This window comes from Gavialis gangeticus, unplaced genomic scaffold (genome assembly GCF_001723915.1).
Source record: "Gavialis gangeticus isolate Ggan-Ray unplaced genomic scaffold, GavGan_comp1, whole genome shotgun sequence".
In the NCBI taxonomy this organism is placed as follows: domain Eukaryota; kingdom Metazoa; phylum Chordata; order Crocodylia; family Gavialidae; genus Gavialis; species Gavialis gangeticus.
This window is the reverse complement of record NW_017729025.1, coordinates 94,602,463-94,622,717: the sequence shown is the minus strand read 5'-3', so window position 1 is coordinate 94,622,717 and position 20,255 is coordinate 94,602,463. Positions and strand designations below refer to the sequence as shown.

Genomic DNA, 20,255 nt, shown 5'->3' with positions numbered 1-20,255 from the left:
GTGGCCTTGGCAAGTGAGGGCATTGAAAATACAGCTGCCACTGGTCTTGCAAATCTGCCCTGGGAGGAGCCCCCATGGTTCAGATCTGGTCTGGGGCCAGCTTGATACCCCCAGTATAATCTATAAGTGGATATAGGTCTTAGTTGTGGTCTTCCCTTGTTACATGAATGATTTGTAATTTTTACTCTTGTTTTTAAATGCAGTTTCATCATTTTTATTATTCCATTTCTATGAAGTATTAGTTTTCATATTTGAATTTAATGGAGCTGAAGTATTTTCTTAAAAGTAATCTACTGTTGTGTATCCTGTATAGGTTTTAAGCTGATTTCATTCACCTGAGTCATTCAGCTTTAAGTGTTACTCAAATGATTGACGTAAGTAGAACAGATAGTTTAAGTGCTGTTCTTCAGAGGTTTATTGACATCATTACTGCTACTTACTGTGAGGTTTTAGCCATCTGCCGACTGAGCCTCATACAATTTGCAGAAAGGTGTTTTACAACTCTGCATTTGAGTAATCATCTAATTTTCTGTCTAACAGGCTTAGAAGACTGTTACTGCTTAAAAATCAGAGGAAAAGAAGTTGAGCAAGTGGACAGAGGAAAAAGACATTTTTGATTGTATGATGTAAGTTCCTCAGCTCTTTGCATGAACCTCATGCTAGCTGACAAAGCTGTTGCTATGGAGGCAAACAGTCCAGCTCCAGAGAATGTCAATGGAATGCTAATCTGATCTAAATGAGGAGTTCCAGCTGCTGACCAAAGGGAGTCGTAAAAGAGGGAGTAACAAGGGGAAATAAACAACTCGCAGTATTCCAGACAAGTGTGTCTGATCTGTTCTGATATCATTTCAAATTCTTGCCAGACTTGTTACTGATCTTCTTGTTGCAGTTGATAATAATTATAAGTCTTCCATTGCTGCTGTCATTTCAGGAAACTGAAAATGTCTCATGTCATGTCTCTTCTTTCTCAAGTTGGGGAACCAAGTTAAAACTATTGCAGGCTGTTTTATCAGCCTTTGATAGTGCCCTGTGTTTAATGGCTTTTAAAACAAGTGGCATGTGATTTCAAATGGAAAATTACTTAATTTTAACCACTGGATACACTTCATAAAGCAACTTGTGCTTCTAGTTCTACAATAAAACACTTCAGGATGCACTGTTACCTGTGAGCAAAATGGAGCCTTTGATGGAGCAGTAAATGTTTCTTGTGTACTTCTTTATTTGCAGAAGCATGTGGTCCAGGGAAGCAGATCACGCCACAAATAGCTCTTTGTGCTTCTTAGTATCACGACCATTACTTGATAGGACCTTTAATTATAATGAGCCACGCTTCCATACTAAATGTTACCTTATGTTGCATTCAGCTAATAAGCTGTGGTCCTGTAGGGTCTTTTAATGTAGCCAGTGAAGATTTAGCTATATTTAGCAGTTGCATTTTTAGCTACTGGTATTGTACCTACTGATAAGATTTGAGTTCTATCACTGTTCTTAAGCCTGAAAGTTGCTGAATAGTGTTCTAAGGTAAGTTCTAAATTTTCAAGCACTCTGGTTTCTCTTCTGCTCTATGATCCTTGAAACACATGCTAATGTACATCTCTTGCAGCACTATACTTGCACACCAAGCAATGCTCACATATCAAAGATCAGAGTCTAGCCCTAGTTTTTATAAAGATATAATGTTTCAGATTTCATGGAAGTCCTGAAATTTGTCACATGACCAGTTACCATTTTTGAATCTCTCACATACAAAGCAGCACAACATTCCTTTTCTTAGGAGATAACAGTTTTCAGTTCTCATACTCCAGATCCATTCTCAGTTAAATTTACGAGATCTGTGATAAGTTAACACTTCTTGGCATGTCTGAAAAGACTTTGAAATCTCCATGTTTAAACTGATGGTGCCTAGCATATTTTGTAATGAATAGTGGTTTGAAGCAGTTAATCACCTGGGAAAGGGAAGAAACTGTTTCTGTTACAAATATTCTTCTAATTATAAAGCAAATTAGGTAGAATATCTGAGTAGATTCTAATTTGATTTGTAATTCTTCTGTCTTAAACTTACTTTTTTCTTTCTGTTTTGCATTCTCTTATTCCTTGTTAGGAAGCTTTTGAAATCAAGGGAAAAATACATTGTGTAAAGCTGCATGTTGTAAGCTCTGATAGCTAGAAATGTCGGGACTGCTGTACTATATCTAATATTTAGTTTGTTTGCTCCCATATCCTGCCTGTTAGTGACCTGTACAAGATGCCTTGGAGAAAAGTGCAAGAAACACCACGTAGAAACTTATTTTATAATTGGTACCATGATGGACACTTCTTCTTTCTCCTTATTTATTAGGCGTTAGTTTTGCACCCTTTGAAGGATGAGGATTTGTATACATTTTGCCCTCTTATGTTTAGGTAATGTCCAAACTTCTTAATACTCACGATTCATCTAAATCAGAGGTGGGAAATTATTTTGGGCGGACGGCTGCTTACTGAGTTTTGGCAAGCCATCCAGGGCCGAATGACAGGCAGCCCAGAGCAGATTAAATTACTTCTCTAAATTTTTTAGGGGCTCCGCAGGCCAGATAGAATGGCTTGGTGGGTCGCATCCATCCTGCGGGCCACATTTTGCCCACCCTGATCTAAATGTTGTCAATAAAACATTGCTCAAGATGTTATGTATCCTAAGTGAAAATTGTTTCGGTGCTTTTTACCTCTGTGATTTATAAGGTTTTATTTCTATATTGTTTGGATACTGTATTTTTTCACAACATGCAATGCACCTTCTCCCCTGCAAATCAGCTCCTCAGTTGGGTTATCTGTTTTAAGCAGGGAAGTGTTTTCTTCTCTGGAAAAGCAGCACATGTGGAGACACTGTGTATGCCATGCAGCTGCCAAGATGGCAGAGTCCTATGTAACCTTCCCATACCCATAACTATTGGTAGAGCACTGTAGCTTGTGCCTGATGCAGAAAGTGAGCTGCAGGTAATATCTTGGTGTGGCTTGTGGTGTGGAAGCAACACTTTATTCGCAGGAACTTTTTTTATAAAGAGCTATTTACAGTAAAGAACTAACAGTCATGCTGCTGCTTTTGCAAGAGTCAGGGGCCAATCCAGGACTGTCCTAGGACTGGGCCCAACAATCAGCTGATGTTGACCTACCCTTGTGACAGCCTGGGGTCCTAAGCACCACTCAGGGCTGTTTGGGACTAAGGGTGACAATCAGCTGGTTGTCAGCCCAGGTCCCAACAGCCTCAAGTCTCAAACAGCAGTCTGGGCTGTAAAGGCTGGGACTGACAACCAATGGGGTGTCAGCCCTACAAGCTAGGGTACAGGCACACAGTTTTCAACTTGTTAGTAAAGGGGAGCCTGGATCATGATCCTGGGTTTGCCCTGCACTGCAAATAGAAAAAGTGTGATTGGGATCAAGGATCAGATCCCATTTCTCCATTAAATGATGTGTGCCAAGAGCCTACCATACACATGACTTCAGAATGTGGAAGCCAGATGGGGATTCTGAGGCTCCTGGTAGACATTAGCTATGATGCAATTAATATATTAACCACACCATAAATAGTAACTCTGCCACATATTCAGGCAATTAATGGTGCAATAACATGAGAAACCAGCCACGAAAATTGTCCATGTGTTCCATTATATGTGAAACATTTTTGTAGTTGGTTTCTATCTTGCTTTAAATTTGAATGTGTGGTGGGGTGAAGTCCTGCCATGCCATCCAATGCTGTCTATATGGCTAGGCTTTAAGATTACCAGCTAGCATGGTACCCCAATCCCCAGCTGTCTGCTCCCCAGGTCTGTGGCACTGGCAGGTGGCCATGGGAGAGTGTTGGGTGCCAGAGGGTGGAGAGCTCACCAGCTGATACCACATTTTTCAGAGTGCAGGGAGCAGATCAGCATGCTGACAGCCACACAGTGCAACCCCATGCAGGCACTCTGAAAACCCAGTGTGTTGGCACTCTGAAAACTGCATGGTGAAGCTCCACATGGCATGGATCAGTCCCTGATGCCATTCTTTCCATGGCCCCTTTGTACATCTGGGCAGGCTGGGAGCCCATCATCAGGGACTGAGTCCCCAGTGTTGAACTCCCCACCTGTTTCTCATGTGACTGGCATCTGACAAATCATGTTCTGCATCCCAAAAATTCCATGACCTGCCATGTATGTGTAGCATGGTGGGATGTGCAGTTTTTCGAATCCATGATAACATTCATCATATCCCAATTGTGCAATTAAATTAAGTTTTGTCAGGAGCCTGAGTTTCAGTATTTCTATGCTGTCTGCCAACAAGATTCCTAACTATTTGCAGAAGGGAGGTCCTCTTTAAGAAACCCTACATGGAAGACAGCAGCTTACAATTGCTACCAGCTATTCCATTAACTTGCCTGATTGAGTTATGTGCTTTGAATCAAAGTTTCAGCTCTGCTGACCCAGATGAGAGTTCATTGTGTTGTTTTTCTTTTTTTCAGTTTAATCAATAAGAAAGTCACAATCAAAGAATTAATAGACCTGCCATTCATTTTCCAAATGGGGCTGGATCCATCAGCAAATATAGATGTCCACTCTTTAACCCAGGAATATTCTCCTCTTGGCAGGGTTAAGTGACAGAACCTTGACATTTCTAAGCAAGTGTCTCAAATCTTTCTGGTTGTGTGAGAATAGTTTTCCAGATGGATTAATTGTATGACTAAAAAGATTTATTGTGCTGTTTTTAGCTTTTGTGGCCTCCTTTTAAATGCCACATACAAGAATCACTCACATTTTTTTTTCCTTTTAACTAATTGGTTTTCAGAAAAATAGCATTTGTTTATGGACTGTTTGGGTTTATCTAAGATTTAGGAACAAATTAACAATACTGTTAATGCAGTATTGTTTGTCCTGGTCATTTTTGTTTATCGTGGGGAGGGAGGGAGAGGGGTTTCTGTATTAAACCCCTTATTAATTTTTTCCTTTTTGAGTTTTTATACTGATCTTGAGCAGCTCTTACCTAGTTTGTAATGAGCTAGTATTCAGGTTTTTCTTTGTTATACTGTAGTAAATCTAAATTCTGCTTGGTCAGCAGTTTTCTGATCTCATTAGCTACCAATATCTTGCTTTGGATTTTCAAAGATAGATTCCCATGCCTTCACTATTTTGTTGCCTTGTCTAAGAAAAGACTTGTCACCTCTCTAGCCCAAGTCTTGCAATTATTGCATTTAGAACAATGTCTGAAGTCCATTCAAATTTGTTCCATGGAGGTTATTGTTAAAGCAAGAGAATTCTATTGCAGGGCATAGCTTTCAGTTTCTTACTCATATGACCTAGGTCCCTGACAGACATTAAAGTAAAGGTGTGATTCATTGATTAATCAATTAATCACATCTTAAATACAACATCTGTCAGGGGCCCAAGATTCCTTACAGTTTGATCTTGTGCTATTTGAAATAGAACATTTGCTACAACAAAGATCCTGGGTGTTTTGTCCCTTGCGACATACATTTCAAGTAACAATACTGGTGTTCCGTTCTGGGAATGGACTATACTCTGGCCTTTCAGACCTGCAAAGCCCACCTCCTCAATGGAGATTTGTTGCTTTTGGCACATCTCTAACTCAGTCAAATATGTAAGTTTTCTTATCAGAGCATCTTTGAGGCTGTTTTTTTTGTTTTAAACCCATCCAAAACTTTTATGGAAATGCCTCGTCCATCTTTTTAAAGTCTTTTTGGCTAGTTATCAAACACTGGCTGATTTTTAACTCTTTTGCTCTTCGTAGTGTGAATTATTGTTTTTATTGAATTGGATATCTCAATCTACTTGGTGTATATGTGTAGGATTGCTGTGGTAGAATGTTTAAAGAAAGTTAAATAGCTTACTCAGGGCTGTCCAATGTCTGGGCATCTGGGGGCTGAACAACTGCAGGGGCCACTCCTTCCCTGCACTAAGTTCTTTCTCATGTAGGGTTTCTTAAAGAGGACCTCCCTTGTGCACATAGCCCAGCTCCCCTCTCCTGCCACATGTGCAGCACCTGCAACTCCCTCACTGTCTACACATCTCATGCAAGAAGCCCACCTGCAGCATGCTTCAGACACAATCTAGCTTTCTCCTTAGCCTCCCCTGCTGTGTGCATAGTACCTGCCCTGCACCCAGGAGCACAGGCAGAAACCAGAACCTGGACGAGGGTGGGGGAGTCTGGAGATCCCAGCCATCTTCTTCAAAGCAATGGGAAGAGTGGCAGCCAGGTAGGAGTCCAGAGGTTGCTGGTTCAACAGCCCTGATTTAAATATTCTCCTACCCACCCACTTCTGATTTTAGGGTCTGCTGTTTTGCAGGGGTGGTGGTTTGTCATTAAAGTGAACATCAACCATTTTTTCGAAAATGAAGCTGAAATTTTGAGAGTACCTGAATGGTACAAACTATTAACTGAGGGGGATGAATGTTTCACCTCTGAAGATATATGGGAAAATGGAGATAGAAGGAGATGACATTTAGCTTTCCAGATGCTTAATGCTTTGGCTATTTTGCCCAGTTTGCACTGGATTCTTAAACTAGAGTGAAAATCCTTTGTTATATCTTCTAAGAAATAGAATTTCCAAGTAACCTAGTTTATGTTACCTTGGCAGTAGCCTTGTTTGTGTTTTGCAGTGTTCCTTTTATTCTGGGACAATTCTTGAACTGCTTCCTTTTGAGGAGCATATAGGATGCCTTTAGAGAAGGGAAAGTTACTTTGTAATTCTATCTATAAAGATAATTTTGAAGGATTTTTGCCTTTTCTTCCTTGAATTTGGAAGAAGACCTCTGTGAAGTTTTTAACTTATTATCCAGGCCTTTCTGAAGCATTAAATTCTCATTTTTTTTGGTGGTCAATTTTTACTGTTTAGGGAGCCTTCCTGCCCAGAAAGTTCAAGAATGTTAATTAAGTTTGCAGTACATAATGGTGAAGGGTGATTTTTTTGTTCTTTCATGCAATTTGACTTGACATAACATTCTCCTCTTTGCTTACTAAAAGGTAACTGTGAAATTTCAAAAACAAATACTGAAACTCTGCTACTATATGTGTTTAAATAGTACCTACAGGCCTTTCTACACGCCACAAAATTGGCCTTTAAAGCAGCTTAAATGCCTTATTGCACCGCTTTAATGGCATTGCTGTTTGCACATTCCGCAGCATATTCCACTTTAGTGACGTTGCTCTTTGTACTCTTGGTGGCGTATTAAATGACTTTGGTACGTAGCAAGATAAAACACCTCCGAGGTGTTTTAGTTTGTTACCTAACAAAGTGCAATAGCGCACGGGGCTCTGGAAGCCGACGTGCTTGGGGCTTGGCAGGCACCGCACAGCTCGCGGGCTGTGGGACCCAGCGGCAGCCCATGCAGGCAGGCTTCACTGAAGAAAAAGAAAAAAAGCGGCAAACCTAATCTTTTTCTTTTCCCCCCCTCCCTGGAGCCTGTCTGTCTGCCTGAGCTGTGCGGGGGCCTGGTGCTTTCCTCCATGGCTGCGGTGCCCCCTGGGATAGTCTGGTGCCAGCAGGCAGTTGCTGCCTGGGGGACCCCCGCACACCTCAGGGACTGCTCAGCCCATCAGCAGCTCATGCCTCCCCTTCTCCCCACTCCATCCCCGCCACCAGAGGCAGGTAAGGATCAGGCCCCAACCCTTGTGTATATGCCACAGGGGTTTACTTTGGTTTAATTCTTGCTAAATTGAAGCAGTGCTTTTAAAAACCCACCATTTCAATTTAGGGAGAACTAAACCGAATTAAACCCCTGTGGCATGTACAGTCAGCTTGCTTGAATGGTTTCAGTAACTCTAGCAACAGTGGTTAGGTAGAGGAGATGGAGTAATTTTTCTAGGCAGGTTGTACATACCCTTTGCTTTGCTTTATAAAATGAAAAACATCATTTCACTCTTTGAATTGCAAGCTGACAGAAACTTGTGTAGGAGTTACTAGAGCTTCTTCATTACCTTCCCATTTATATTTAGTTTTCAGTATTATTTAAAACTACAGCAGCCTCCTCCAGATGAAAACATTCCTTAAAAATAAAGGGAAAAAACACACTAACAGGAGTTTCAATCTGAGGCCAGACTATGTTTAAAAAAAAAACAAACCTACAAGAAATGTCATGACTTAGTTTTTAATTACAACAGTAATAGGAATTGCCAAGTTTTAAACTGGAATTGAAGGGATAAAAGGACTTAAAATGTAACTATGGTCACCTCAACCAATCTTTTCTGTACAGTTTTCTTAGGTGCTGTTCTGAGACAAAAGAACAAACTCCCCCAGAATAAAAAGATCATTGCAACCTTGTCACCTTCTGTTCAAGGATGCTCTTCAGCTTGCCTTATGTAATAATAATCAGGCAACAGTATATGTATGAAAACCTAACAGAGGTGTCAAAGACATGGCCTGCAAGCCAAGTCTAGCCCTAGATGTTACCCCTGGGTCTGGAGTTGACCCACATGCTGTGCACCGGACTGGCTCCATGTACCTGTGGCCCTGCATGCAAGGCCCAGGACCCCTGCTGCATTTGACACCTTCTCCAGCTAGTCTGGGATATGCATTACATGTGGCACCCATCCCGGGTCATCCAAGACATTCCTGGCATGTGGCCCCTGCCCAGCTGGCATGGGATGTACACTGCACATGGTGCCCATTTCAGCCAGCCTGAGATGAGTGCTGCGTGCATTGCTGCTCGTAGACAGACTGGCCAGAATGGGTATCATATGCAGCATGGTCCTGGAATGGCTGGAGCAAGCTCTGTTGGGGAGTGGGGATGGGGGTCCATGGGCTCTGTCTGGACCATGGGGCCAGCCACATGCCATTAAGCCAACCTGTGGACTGGCCCTGCACCACTCATCTGGTGTGACAAATCTGCCCTATAAAAATAACTTCTCTTTTTTTTAACCTGCACATTTCTCCCCTTTGCAAAGGCTGAGAGAACAAACAGCAATTGACAGATGTTTGTAACATTGCTTACTTGGTGCAGCACTGGAAAAGATTCAGATAACATAGTGGTGAAGGTACTATAAGAATTTGTATCTGATTGGTAAAGAATTTTACCTAAGGTATGAAATTGAGGTCATAACTAGTTCTGTATCTCAAGATGCTTTTCATATACATAATTATTTAGTAGTTTACACATTCCAAATCTAGTTACTGACTTTCTTCATACTTTAATTCCTGCATTTCAAATGTATAAATACCTTTAATTACAGCAGTTTTGAATAAGTATCCTATTAAATAGTAGCTGTCCTACCCCAGAGATGTTTGCTACTAGTGAAAAGGTGCTTGTGTGGATAGGCCCTGGTTCTGCAAGTAGTCTCTCTTAAAATCCAGGTGATTTACATTTCTGTATAAAGTTATTCACACATTCAAGTATTTGTAAAACTTGAGGCATAGTTTTATTGAAGTCTTTTAGAATGGAAGGATAAATTTAATTAAAAATCTGAATAGAAACTTTCAGAAAAATGCCGGTTTTCAGCCTTGTACATTTAAGTAAAAAATCACCATTGCTTGATCTGAAAAATATTAAATGCTACGTTTTTTAACAGTTATAAATTTAATTTTTTGAACACTGATGTATGAGGGTTACTAAAATGTGTTAATTAGATTCTTGAGGCTGCTGTAGTAAACTGTTCTTAAATAGGGAATATGTGCATGATAGATGTAGAGAGATGTCTAGTTCCTGGCATTATGAAACTAACTGGCTTTCTTACTAATTTAGTTAGTTGGTAACTTTTTGTAATCTTCTTCCCATTAGATTTCCTTGCTGGATAGTTCTTCAACTTTGTCTAATGGAAGGGAAATATTTTTTGACGTTATAATGGATTTTAAGTGGCAGCATAAAGCAAACTGGCCCTGTCACAGAATTTGTGTGTGAGAATTAATACAGTTTATTACATATAATATGACAACTTCTCACATGAATGGACACGTAACAGAGGATTCTGATGGTGAAGCAAAAAATGTGGATCTTACATCTTCTGAGGAGTCACAGAAGCACAGAGAGATGGCTGTTGATTGTCCTGGGGATTTGGGCTCCAGGATGATGCCAATACGACGAAGCACACAGCTAGAGCGGATTCGCCAGCAGCAGGAGGATATGAGGCGCAGACGGGAAGAAGAAGGAAAGAAACAAGAACTGGACCTTACTGCTTCAATGAGGCTTAAGAAACTAGCGCAAATTCCTCCCAAAACTGGAATAGATAATCCTATGTTTGACACGGAAGAAGGAGTCATTCTGGAAAGTCCTCATTATACTGTGAAAATACTAGGTAGGTAAAAAGTACAAGTTAATGGGGAAAATACTCCTTTATTTAAAAATACTGTTAGACTACTGACAATATTAAACTAATCTTATGGGAAGAGCAGCACTAAAAGACAAACTTTTCATCATATCTTAGTGGAAATAAGCATTTAAATTCAAACTGCAATCTCAAGCAAAAGTTGAAGAAAGTAAAAATACAGTGACATTTTAAATAATTTTTTCCATCTGCGGTAGAAATTTAAGATTTGTTTCTTGTTCCCAGCTTTTAAGAGACCTTTGGCAAATACGTTTTTTTTTCCATGCTTGACTACCTCTAATTCTTCAAACATACATTTGGAGTTGTTTGATTTTAGCATACAAAGGTGTAAAGTTTGTCTTGTACCTTGAACTGTTCTTCTTCCAGTTGGTCAAATCTTCCTGCAGAGTGTATCTAGGAAATGCCCACATAATAACTGCTTCGTTATTTGGGCAGTTGAACTCATTCGGTATCAATGGGTTGCTGTTGCTGGCTTGATCCTTTCTGTGCTTTTGAGCCTGAGCATTCAAAACAGTGAGCACGTGGTATATCAAACATCAACCAATTTTTGTTTCAATAGAAGTCAAACATTAAACACTTTGGATATAGCTCAGATTTTGCAGGCAAGAGTTGCAACTTTTGTTCCTAGTTGACTAGTCCTGTAGTTTACTGTCACATTGTCAAGGCTAACTTTCTTCCAGGTTTTCTTCACACTTTTGCATTGGAAATAAAATCCTGCCTTAATAAGTTTATTTCTTGTTAAATGAAAACTGTTTCTAAATTACCAGGCGCTTTTTTTCAGTTTGAAATATTTGGGAAGCTTTATAATATATAGCCCATCACATCATATCTCACTCCAAAATTTATCTGTTACACTTACACATTTTGAGCTGTTCAGATTTTCTTGCTGAAGTGTACATCTGTAGGATAGAGGTGCACCAATACATCAGTCCGATATTGGATTGGCACTGATATAAAGAAAATTGACTATATCAGAAATCAGTCTGATGTGGCCAATAATTTGGCCGATAAATGTTCGTACGTGCACATGGCCACAACGCAGCACACAGGCAGTGAGGAGCATAGCTTGGAAGCTTGGAGAGCTGCGTGCAGCTGGTAAGTCTGTTGGGGTGGACGGAGATGGGGAAAGGAAGGGGCAGGGTGGGGGGGGGGCAGATCAAGGACCCTGCGGTGAGGAAGGGAGTGAGGCTGGGGCTGGGATAGGCAATGCCCAGGTTGGGTAGGGTGCAGGACAGAGCTGCGACTCGTCTGGGAAGTGCGGGGGAGGGGGGGCAACTCCCACTGCTGCATGCACTCTGGGAGGGCACAGGGTGGTCGCAGGTGTGCCCCTGGATTTGCGTGGTGTGGGGCAGGGTGGGCTGTATCTGCAGGCTGGGACCGGGGCTGTGCTGCACTTGGAACAGGCAGCAGTGCTGGGAGAGAGGGTATAGGGGGCTACAGCAAAATTTGGGGTGTCTGCAACCCCCCTGTAGCACCCCTCCCAGTGCTGCTACCACCCCCCCCAAGTGCAACATGGTGCCCCCCCTGCCCCTTCTGGGAAGAGCCCGATGTGGCCCCCGGGCTCAGCCCACAGCTGCATCCCACCCCACGCAGATCCAGGAGCAGCCCACCCCTGTGCCCTCCCAGGGAGCACACAGTGGTGGGAGCCTCCCTGCCCCTGTGCCCCCTGGATAAGCCAAAGCTGTGTCCCACCCTGCCCCATCTGGGCAGCGCCTACCCCAGCCCCACTCCCTCCCTCACCGCAGGGTGGCATTGATCTGCCCCCACTACCCTTCTCTTCCCCCTCCCCTTCCACCACAACAGCTGTGTTGGAAATCCGATTGGCATAAGCCAATATGCCTCCTTAAAAATCAGCTATCGGTATCAGTCCCCAAAATCTCTATCGGTGCACCCCTACTGTAGGATGGTATCTCTGATGTAATGTACTAAGAAATTAGAAGCTTTTTTTTGCTTGCAGTGCAATGGCGATTAGAGCATCTGCCACTCCAGTAGCCAGGCTTTAAGAGGAACAGATCTGCAGGGCTAGAACAAGGGTTCCTCAATCTCTGGACTGTGGAACTATGACATTGACCCCTGGGGCTACCAGCAGGTAGGGGAATTTGGCAGTGGGGGAGCAGTGACAATTAATACTGCCACCCCTCCCCCACTACAAAATTTCTAAGCCAGGCCACATGCCTTCTACCCCTGCCAGCCCCCCATGTGGCTGGATTGGGACTGGGCTGTGCCCTACCCTTCTGTGCCCCCCCAGGCAGCTAGACTGGGGTGTCCCCTCCCCATATGCAGCAGGATTGAGGCTGGACTGCCTCCTTCCCCCTTTTGTGTGGCTGAATGGGGCCCTGCCGTGCCTGACCTGAGCACTGTATCAGGACCACTATCTGGATTAGGCCCTCAGAGAGATCAAGGAGTGCCCATCTGGCCCACTTGGCAAAAAGGTTGAACACCACTGGACTAGATTAATGACCTCCCACAGGGTTTTACCCACTTCTAGCTCTCTCTCATCTTTTAAGGGTGAGCTCACTTAAATTTCACACACATCCCAGACTTTAACTAGAAGGATACAGCAAAGGTTTATTTTACAGTTTATAAAGTAAGATCATGTCCTTATTCATATTCCTTTCAGATGACAAATTGCTCTATTTCAAACACTCTCTACATAAGCAGCCCCTGTATTTCAGATGCTGCCTATTTCACTATATCCACTTTTAAGCAGAGTGCAGTAACTTTAATTTTGACTTCAATTAAAATAGTGCCAGATGAGGAAGGATTATTTTCCTGTCTAGTTTGTAAAGCATGTAATTCAATGAGACTTCAGTCTGTACTGGGACCTTTGGGCACTTTATTAATATTTAATTACAGGTGAAGCTAGGGACACTGCCCATTATGAATCTTATCCAACACTCTTGTGTTGTGAAAACAGAGATTTATAACTTTGCAAGACTTTAATTGCTTGGGCTTAAATTTTCCATGCTGGTTGATTGCTTCAACCGTTTGTCTTCTTTTTTTAAAATTTTTATTTCAACCCAGATGGCTCAACTGTTAGAAAGAGATGAGCAAAAATATCTGGCTTATGTGCAAATTCAGAATGCTCTCAGGCTCTTATATTTATGTACTAAGGACTTGAAATTTGGCAAGGGATGAAATTTGGGCCAAGGCTTCCCCATATCTAAACATCACCCAAACATGGCCAAATGTATTAGTCTTTGAAAAACAGTAGTTCACACCTGCTTAGTAGAGACTTGCTAGAATTTAACAGCTAAAGTCTGTAAAGATCTCATCCTTAATGAGCATGCTTCATCCCCTTAAGCAGGCCAAGTTCTTTGGGTAGATGTGATATCTTTTATTATCCCCTTAAGGTTATTTTTAAATTTTATTAACATTATTATTAAAATATCACAATTAATAATATATTAATAGCATATTAATTACATATTTCATAGTTTCTAAGGTCGGAAGGGACCTGAGTAGATCATATAGTCCGACCCCCTGCCATGGCAGGAAAGAGTACTGGGGTCAAACAACCCCAGCAAGGTATTCATCTAACCTCCTCTTAAAGACCCCCCAGGGTAGGGGCCAGCACCACTTCTCTTGGTTACAATATTATTACAATATTATTAAAAGATATTATATTATAAAAGATAAGATATTATTTAAAAAGATTATTATCTTTTATCATCCCCTTAAGGAACCTACACTGGTACTGGAGGGGAGGAGAGAAAAACTGACTGGCAGTTGGAAGGGGACCCTGGGACTAGCTAGGCAAGTACACTGAGCTATATGGAAGAACTGGCTGAGATTGAAAGAGCAGAGATTGGGAAGGGGCTGAGGGACATGAGGTTACTTGACACTGGACGCAGAACTAGAGATGGACTGAGATTTAGCTGGACAAGGAAACAGACTAGGAAACAGTGGGAAGGAATAGGGGAAGGGGAGACCATCCTGAAAAGGAGTCAGTGTAGGGGTAAAACTCAGACTGGCTGATAAGGAAATTTGGACAAGGTATTGTGAGAAAAGAGAAATGGCAAGGTGCAGGGAGCTGAGAAACTGGGATTAGCTCTTTGGAATCTTGGGATTCCAAAGAGGAAATTGAGCAGATGAAAAATGAGACCAATTAGGCAAAGGTGACAAAAACTAGTAGGAAAAACCTGAGGCTGACATTGGGATTGAATTGGCAAGGAGAAAAGAACTGAGATACAGAGCCAAGAATAAGGAAGAGATGGGACTGGGACAGGAATGGGGTCAACAAGTTGATCTTGGAGAGAAGTGGACAGAAGTTTATACCCATTAGAACAAACCCCTCCTATGTGTTGAGTAGAACCCAAGATTCTTGCCCTTCACCGTTCTTTGCTGTCAGCAAGTACATATGAAATCCACTGGCAAAGTGTCTCTCATGCTGTTATAGTACTGGTTCACCAAAGTATTCCAATACCATACTGATGAGCCCCGTAGACTAGTGGTGCTCAACTTTTTGGGCCCATGCACCAGGTGAGTCGCATGGGGGCTGATCCACAGGCCAAACTGAGCTCTGCACACTAGAATAAGCCCCTGGGACCTGACAACACCCTATTCCTGTCCCATACACTGGGATTAGGCCCTGGGAGCCTGGTGCCACCTCCTCACAACCCTGTGCACTGGGATTGGGCCCTGGGACCCAGTGCTACCCCCTCCCACCCCTGTATGCCAGGATTGGGCCTTAGGGGCCTGGCACCACACCTGTGTGTTGGGATTGGGTCCTGGGAGCCTGGCATTGCCTTCACAGGCTGGGATTAAGCTCTGGGGCCCAGTGCTAGCCCCACCTGGCCCCACATGCTGGGATTGTACCCCCAATCTAGCACATTGGGCTTGGGACACCCCATAAGTCTGGAAATTTAGCAGCAGTGAAGTGGTGCAACTGGTCCTGTGCTACCAGATTTTCAGACCGCAGGCTGGGGGGTTGAACACTCTTGCCCTAGACAAGGCTGTGTAAATGTAACAAAGACTGCACTGTTCTGCCTTGGCGTTCTTTTGCTATAGTAACAACTTGTTTCAAATTGGCAAACTACAAGTGGAAAAACAAAAGATGTTAAAAAAATATGGATGGTGGTTCTGTGAAGCATGGTTAATACTGGAATTAGCGTGACCTAGAGGTCACATCAGATTTGACATGTTGCAAAACTCAAAAACTTTGTTTCATATTTAATTGTGTGACCCTCAGGTCTGTAGTTGCCCATAAGGAATCAGTATTCAGCTACTAATACAATTGATCTCCAGATCATAATTTTCTTTTCATAACACTAAACCCTAATAAAATGGCTCTATAGCAGAACTCACTTCCCCAGCATTCTCTCTTTTTAAAAACAACAACAACAACAAAACCCTATGAATGTGTCCTATTTTTTCCATCTACTGGATAAATCAATTTAAGATCTGACACTTTTGCTAAACTTCAAAAGAAGACTTTCCTCTTCTGGAAGCTGTCAGCCCCTGTTACTGAGTGAAGAAACTAGTTTAAGACTGCATTTTTAAAAAATAATCTGTGGGGGGTGGGGAGATTTGAGCCCATAGAATCAGTTCACCTGAAAATTTATTAAATGCTGTGTGACAGAGGCCAGAATATTGCTTTTAATCATAAAGGCCAGGTACAGACGTTACAGTTTTACCGGTATAAGCGATTGGAAAACCAGTCAATACCCATAACGAAACAGAAGTTTGGCATGCATGGACTGGTTTAAAAATGGCAGAACCTGGCGTAAAATTTGCACACTCACCCCCAGCCAAAGGCCAAATGTACGTTCTGTTCACTACTGATCTAAACTATGCCGCCTACAGAAAACCACGTAACTTAGATTCATCCCGCCTCAGGCTTTTTGAATGTTTGTACCTAGCCAAACTGAACTTTTTGGTTGCCAGGAATCACAAATTCCATGACTTAAAAAACAAAGCGAGAAAAAGCAGGGGTGTTTAGAGTGTTAAATTATCTGGCTTAAAACACAGATTGTTGAGATACAACCAAAACCCCTAGTTTGTCACCAGGAATCCTGGTTTTCCCTAATAAAAAAAATCACAAATTCTCTGATAAAACCCCCCAAATCCGTGATTAAAATGAAAGGCCCCCCAGTCCCTGTTCCCCCCCACACACACACAGCCCCCTGGCCCTGCTTGTGTCCCTCACTCTCCACCCACAGCCCCCTGCCACCTTCAGCTGCCAGGGCTGTAGGGCCAGGGACCCAGATCCACTGCCCCCTACTCCCAGACGAGCTTCTCATGGCCTCATCCCACTCCCGGCTGGGGCCTGTAGCCACACGTTGCAGCCCCAGGCCCCAAGCCCCATGCACCACCCAGTTGGGCAGTGGCCCCGGCCCTGCCCAAATCCCTCCCTCCCTATGTGGGCCTCAGTTCCTCCCCCCAGCCCCCCCAATTTACCTGCCGGCACTACTCTCCAGGCTGCCTGGCGGTGCCTCTTGCCCGGCTGCTGTCCTCCTGCTTCGTCCCAGCCCCTGCAGGCTAGAACTCTGCCAGCCTGCAGAGAGCTCTTTGCAAAACTGCAATATCCATGGGTTTCTCCAGTAAAATGAGAAATCCACATTTGCTTCCGGTAAAGGGAAAAATCTGTTGTTTTCTCTGTTTTTTCCATGACAGATGGAAAACCTGGATCCTTGTTGATCACTGACTAGGTTAGAAATTGGGATGGACAAAAAAAAAAGCTAAGCAGACTTTTTCCTTTAAGTTTAATCTTTATATATAAAGTACAGTAGAAGTTTGGAATTGCCAGAGTTTAAACTTAAATACTTTAAATGGTATAAAAAAATCAAGTAGTACATGTATGCCAAAAAAAAATAAACTGAACTACTGCACTGGGCAAAGACTCTGTTTAAGCTCACGGGAAAAACAATGTGCTGAAATGCTAAACCAGCTTTTGGTGGCAATAGCCTCTTCTGTAGGTGCAGAGAAAATACTTTATCTTCATTTCCAATTACTCATGCTTTTCAATTCAATGACCAGTTTGTTTATACTTAGTTTCAAATTGGTGTGCTTCACTGGTTACCAACCAAGATTAAAATTGCTGATTTAAAGATAGATTTTATGCCAGGTAATTTTAAATCTTTCCAACTTATTAAAAAAGCACCATGGTTGTTTCCCACAGCTATCTGGGTACTATAGAGCAGCAGAGAAAATTTAAGTTCCTGAAAAAAAATTAAAATTATGTATCACCAGTGGCAATTTGGATAAATTAGTGGTATATGCCTTAATTTGTAATGGTTAATTCTTCTGCCATTTATAATTTGTATTTAAAAAGACTAACAGCAGCTAATTCTTCCTTTCCCTCCTTTTCTAGTTTGCTAACATGCCAAACTACAACCAAATCCTCCCCTGCAGTTGCGTATTTCTTTTTCCTGCCAGTCTTTTGATTAATACATACATTACATAGTGTTAGGACATCTTCCTGCCATTTCATACATCAGCAGAAAAGGCTGCAAGTGTTTTCCATGAACACGGGGAAAAATAAGTGTTTGGGTGGCAGAAGTTTCATATATATTGGACTCACAGTAGTTAAAAGAAGCCTCGCTTTGTCTGTAAGTAGAGACTCATTTTTTTCAGTAGTCTTTGTTTTTTCTCCTAAGGGAGATTATTTGAACGTGTTCTGAGGTGGGATTGACTGTAATAGACTTGTTTCTCTTTTGCGATGATGGGGGCATGTTAGTTGGCGTTTTAAATGTACCATAGGATTTAGAAATTTGATCCTTGGAAAACTTTAGTTTCAGCAAGCTCCACAAATTTTTATGTATACATTGTCAGTACTTGTTGTGTAATGGGCTACATAGGCATGTCTCTTAAGTTGCCCTGCGGGAAGAAGTAATTCCACAGAACTTCCCTTATCTTCGCAAGCAGTTTCTCCTCACTTTTTTCTTGCTGTTCCAAGAAATTCTTTTGTCACATGCAGCATAGGATGCCGCCCTGTGACACATACAAAAGATCAGTGTAGAATACATGCCGAAAGACAAGAGTGGTATGGAGGAGCAGCATGGTGTGGCAGGCTAGTAAGAAAGGGCTAGGAAGAAAAAGAGGAGCTAAAAACAGCCAAATGTTGGAATTCAGGTAGGTAGAAGTCTATACAGAGAATTTTCTGGTTTATTTTTAAGGGGAAAAGGATGAAAAAATGCATGACAATTGAGACAAATGAGTGGAGGGGGTGGAATGAATGAGTATTGGAAAAGCAAGATATTTATTGCTTAAGTTATATTAATTGTACTCCACTGGTAGTAAAATTCAAGTTAGATTGTTATACGTGTAACTACATTCAGCAAAGGAAGGTATTTCTAACAGCAGGGTGGTTCTGCTTGTAGTTGAGCCTAAATGTTTGAGCATAGGAATTCCTTTTTAGCAGGCATCACCGAGCCAGTGTGATCAGCATCATTGGCTATATGAGGGGTTTGCCAGATACCACTCTGGGGATTGGGCGCGTAATGTACATGGTTTATTAGTGAAATGCTCATGATCTTTGGCACAGCTCATTCCAGTATGCTCTAGGCTTCACTCATGGAATGCTCAGAATTTTGTAAACTGATTTGAGCTGCGTGGTATCTGGCAGGGAGATGAGACTGGACAGTTGCTCCAGCATGCACCTTCCCCACTTCCTTGGTGTGAGCATAAGGACTTTAAAATCCAGAAAAAGGGTAAAGCAGCTATTCCCTGAAGACAAGAAGTCTTTGACTTGTGATAGGCAGAAGAGTGCCCCTTTCTTCTTTGGGCTTGTGCCAGTCAGTGTTCCTTAAATTCCTTTAAGTCCCACAGGAAAAGGACCTTGCTTGCATTTCAGCTTCCCTCTGGCTTTCTCATCCAGGTCTGCCCTCTCTGGTCCTTGTGCATCATTGCTCATTTCCTTCTTGGTGGTCTGGCTACCCAAAACAGACAGTTGGGGCAGCTTTAAAGACATAGGCAGCAGAAGGCTGGGGCTAATGGGGGTTCATTCCCCCAAACCAATTTCATGGCAGCCAACGATGCCAGCAGCACCATGGTGCCACCATCCTGCAGTGCCCAGCACTGCTCAGCATGCAGCCAGGCCAGCACCCCACACGCACTCAGCTCCACGCAGCTTCACTGCTCCAGCATCATTGCCACACCCCACCGCAGCACTGTACGCAGCGTCCCTGCTGTGCACCCATCTGCTGCTGCGTACAGCACCAGCGTTCAACAGCCCTGTGGGAGGGAAAGGTGGTGGTCAGGCAGGCACTTTTACTCAGTTCCCCGCCCCCCAATAATATTTTCCCCTGCCACCTATATTTAAAGGACTTCCGAAGGAGTTACATGGCGCTTAGAAAAGCCATATAACTGACTCCAACCCCTTTTGCAAAGCATTTCCTCTTCTTGTTTGCTTTAAAAGCAATATCAGTAGTCTCCTCTCCATCCAAAAACTTCTTTGTAAACCTAGGTTTCCTGTAACATCAAACAAATTCTCTCTGCTCAGTGTTCTGAGTAAACTGACACTCTTATGGCTGTGCCTATATCAGTAGGGGCCAACCTTTTGGGCAGGCATGCTGCAAATTAAGCCTTGCAGCCTCCTTGGGAGCCACTTTGATTTCCTTTTACCTGATCTGCTGCTCTGCTTTGTGCTCCCTGCTGCTGTGCTCCCTGCCCAATCTGCTACAAGCCAGACACAGAGGCTCTGTGCCACGTGTGCCACACATGCCATGAGTTGGCCACCCGTGAGGCATGGATTGGCCACCCCTGCTCTATACAGACTTGCAGCCAAGCCTGGAATCCTGGCCTGGAAAAAGCTTCTTTGCACTTGGTGTTATGCCCAAGCTAGCAAATAGACTGAGTAGCTTTGTCCCTTAATGCAACTCTAACAGTGTCTGGGGTATGTATTCAGGACATCTCCAAGCTCTTTATTCTGTGCGATTGCTAGCCTTGGAAGTATGGGAGGGAGTGGACAGGGATTCTTTGTGGACAGGGGAAGCTGTCAAAACATAGCCTTCAAAGCCAGCTACCTTCTTTAG

The 20,255-nt window shown here is 42.8% G+C and overlaps 1 protein-coding gene across 3 annotated transcripts in view; it reads left to right on the top strand.

Annotated features, from left to right (window-relative positions):
• Nucleotides 1-540: 540 nt before the first annotated feature.
• Nucleotides 541-20,255, top strand: part of MPP5 (membrane palmitoylated protein 5) — a 60,644-nt gene continuing 40,929 nt past the window's right edge. For 2 of the 3 annotated variants that reach the window (XM_019519201.1, XM_019519199.1), the window contains exons 1-2: nt 541-626; nt 9,738-10,251. In XM_019519201.1, the coding sequence (XP_019374746.1) occupies nt 9,885-10,251 (367 nt within the window). In that variant the 5' untranslated portion in view covers nt 541-626; nt 9,738-9,884. Of the gene's footprint in view, nt 627-653; nt 822-9,737; nt 10,252-20,255 lie in introns of those variants that run through there. The other variant, XM_019519200.1, reaches the window with a different exon arrangement.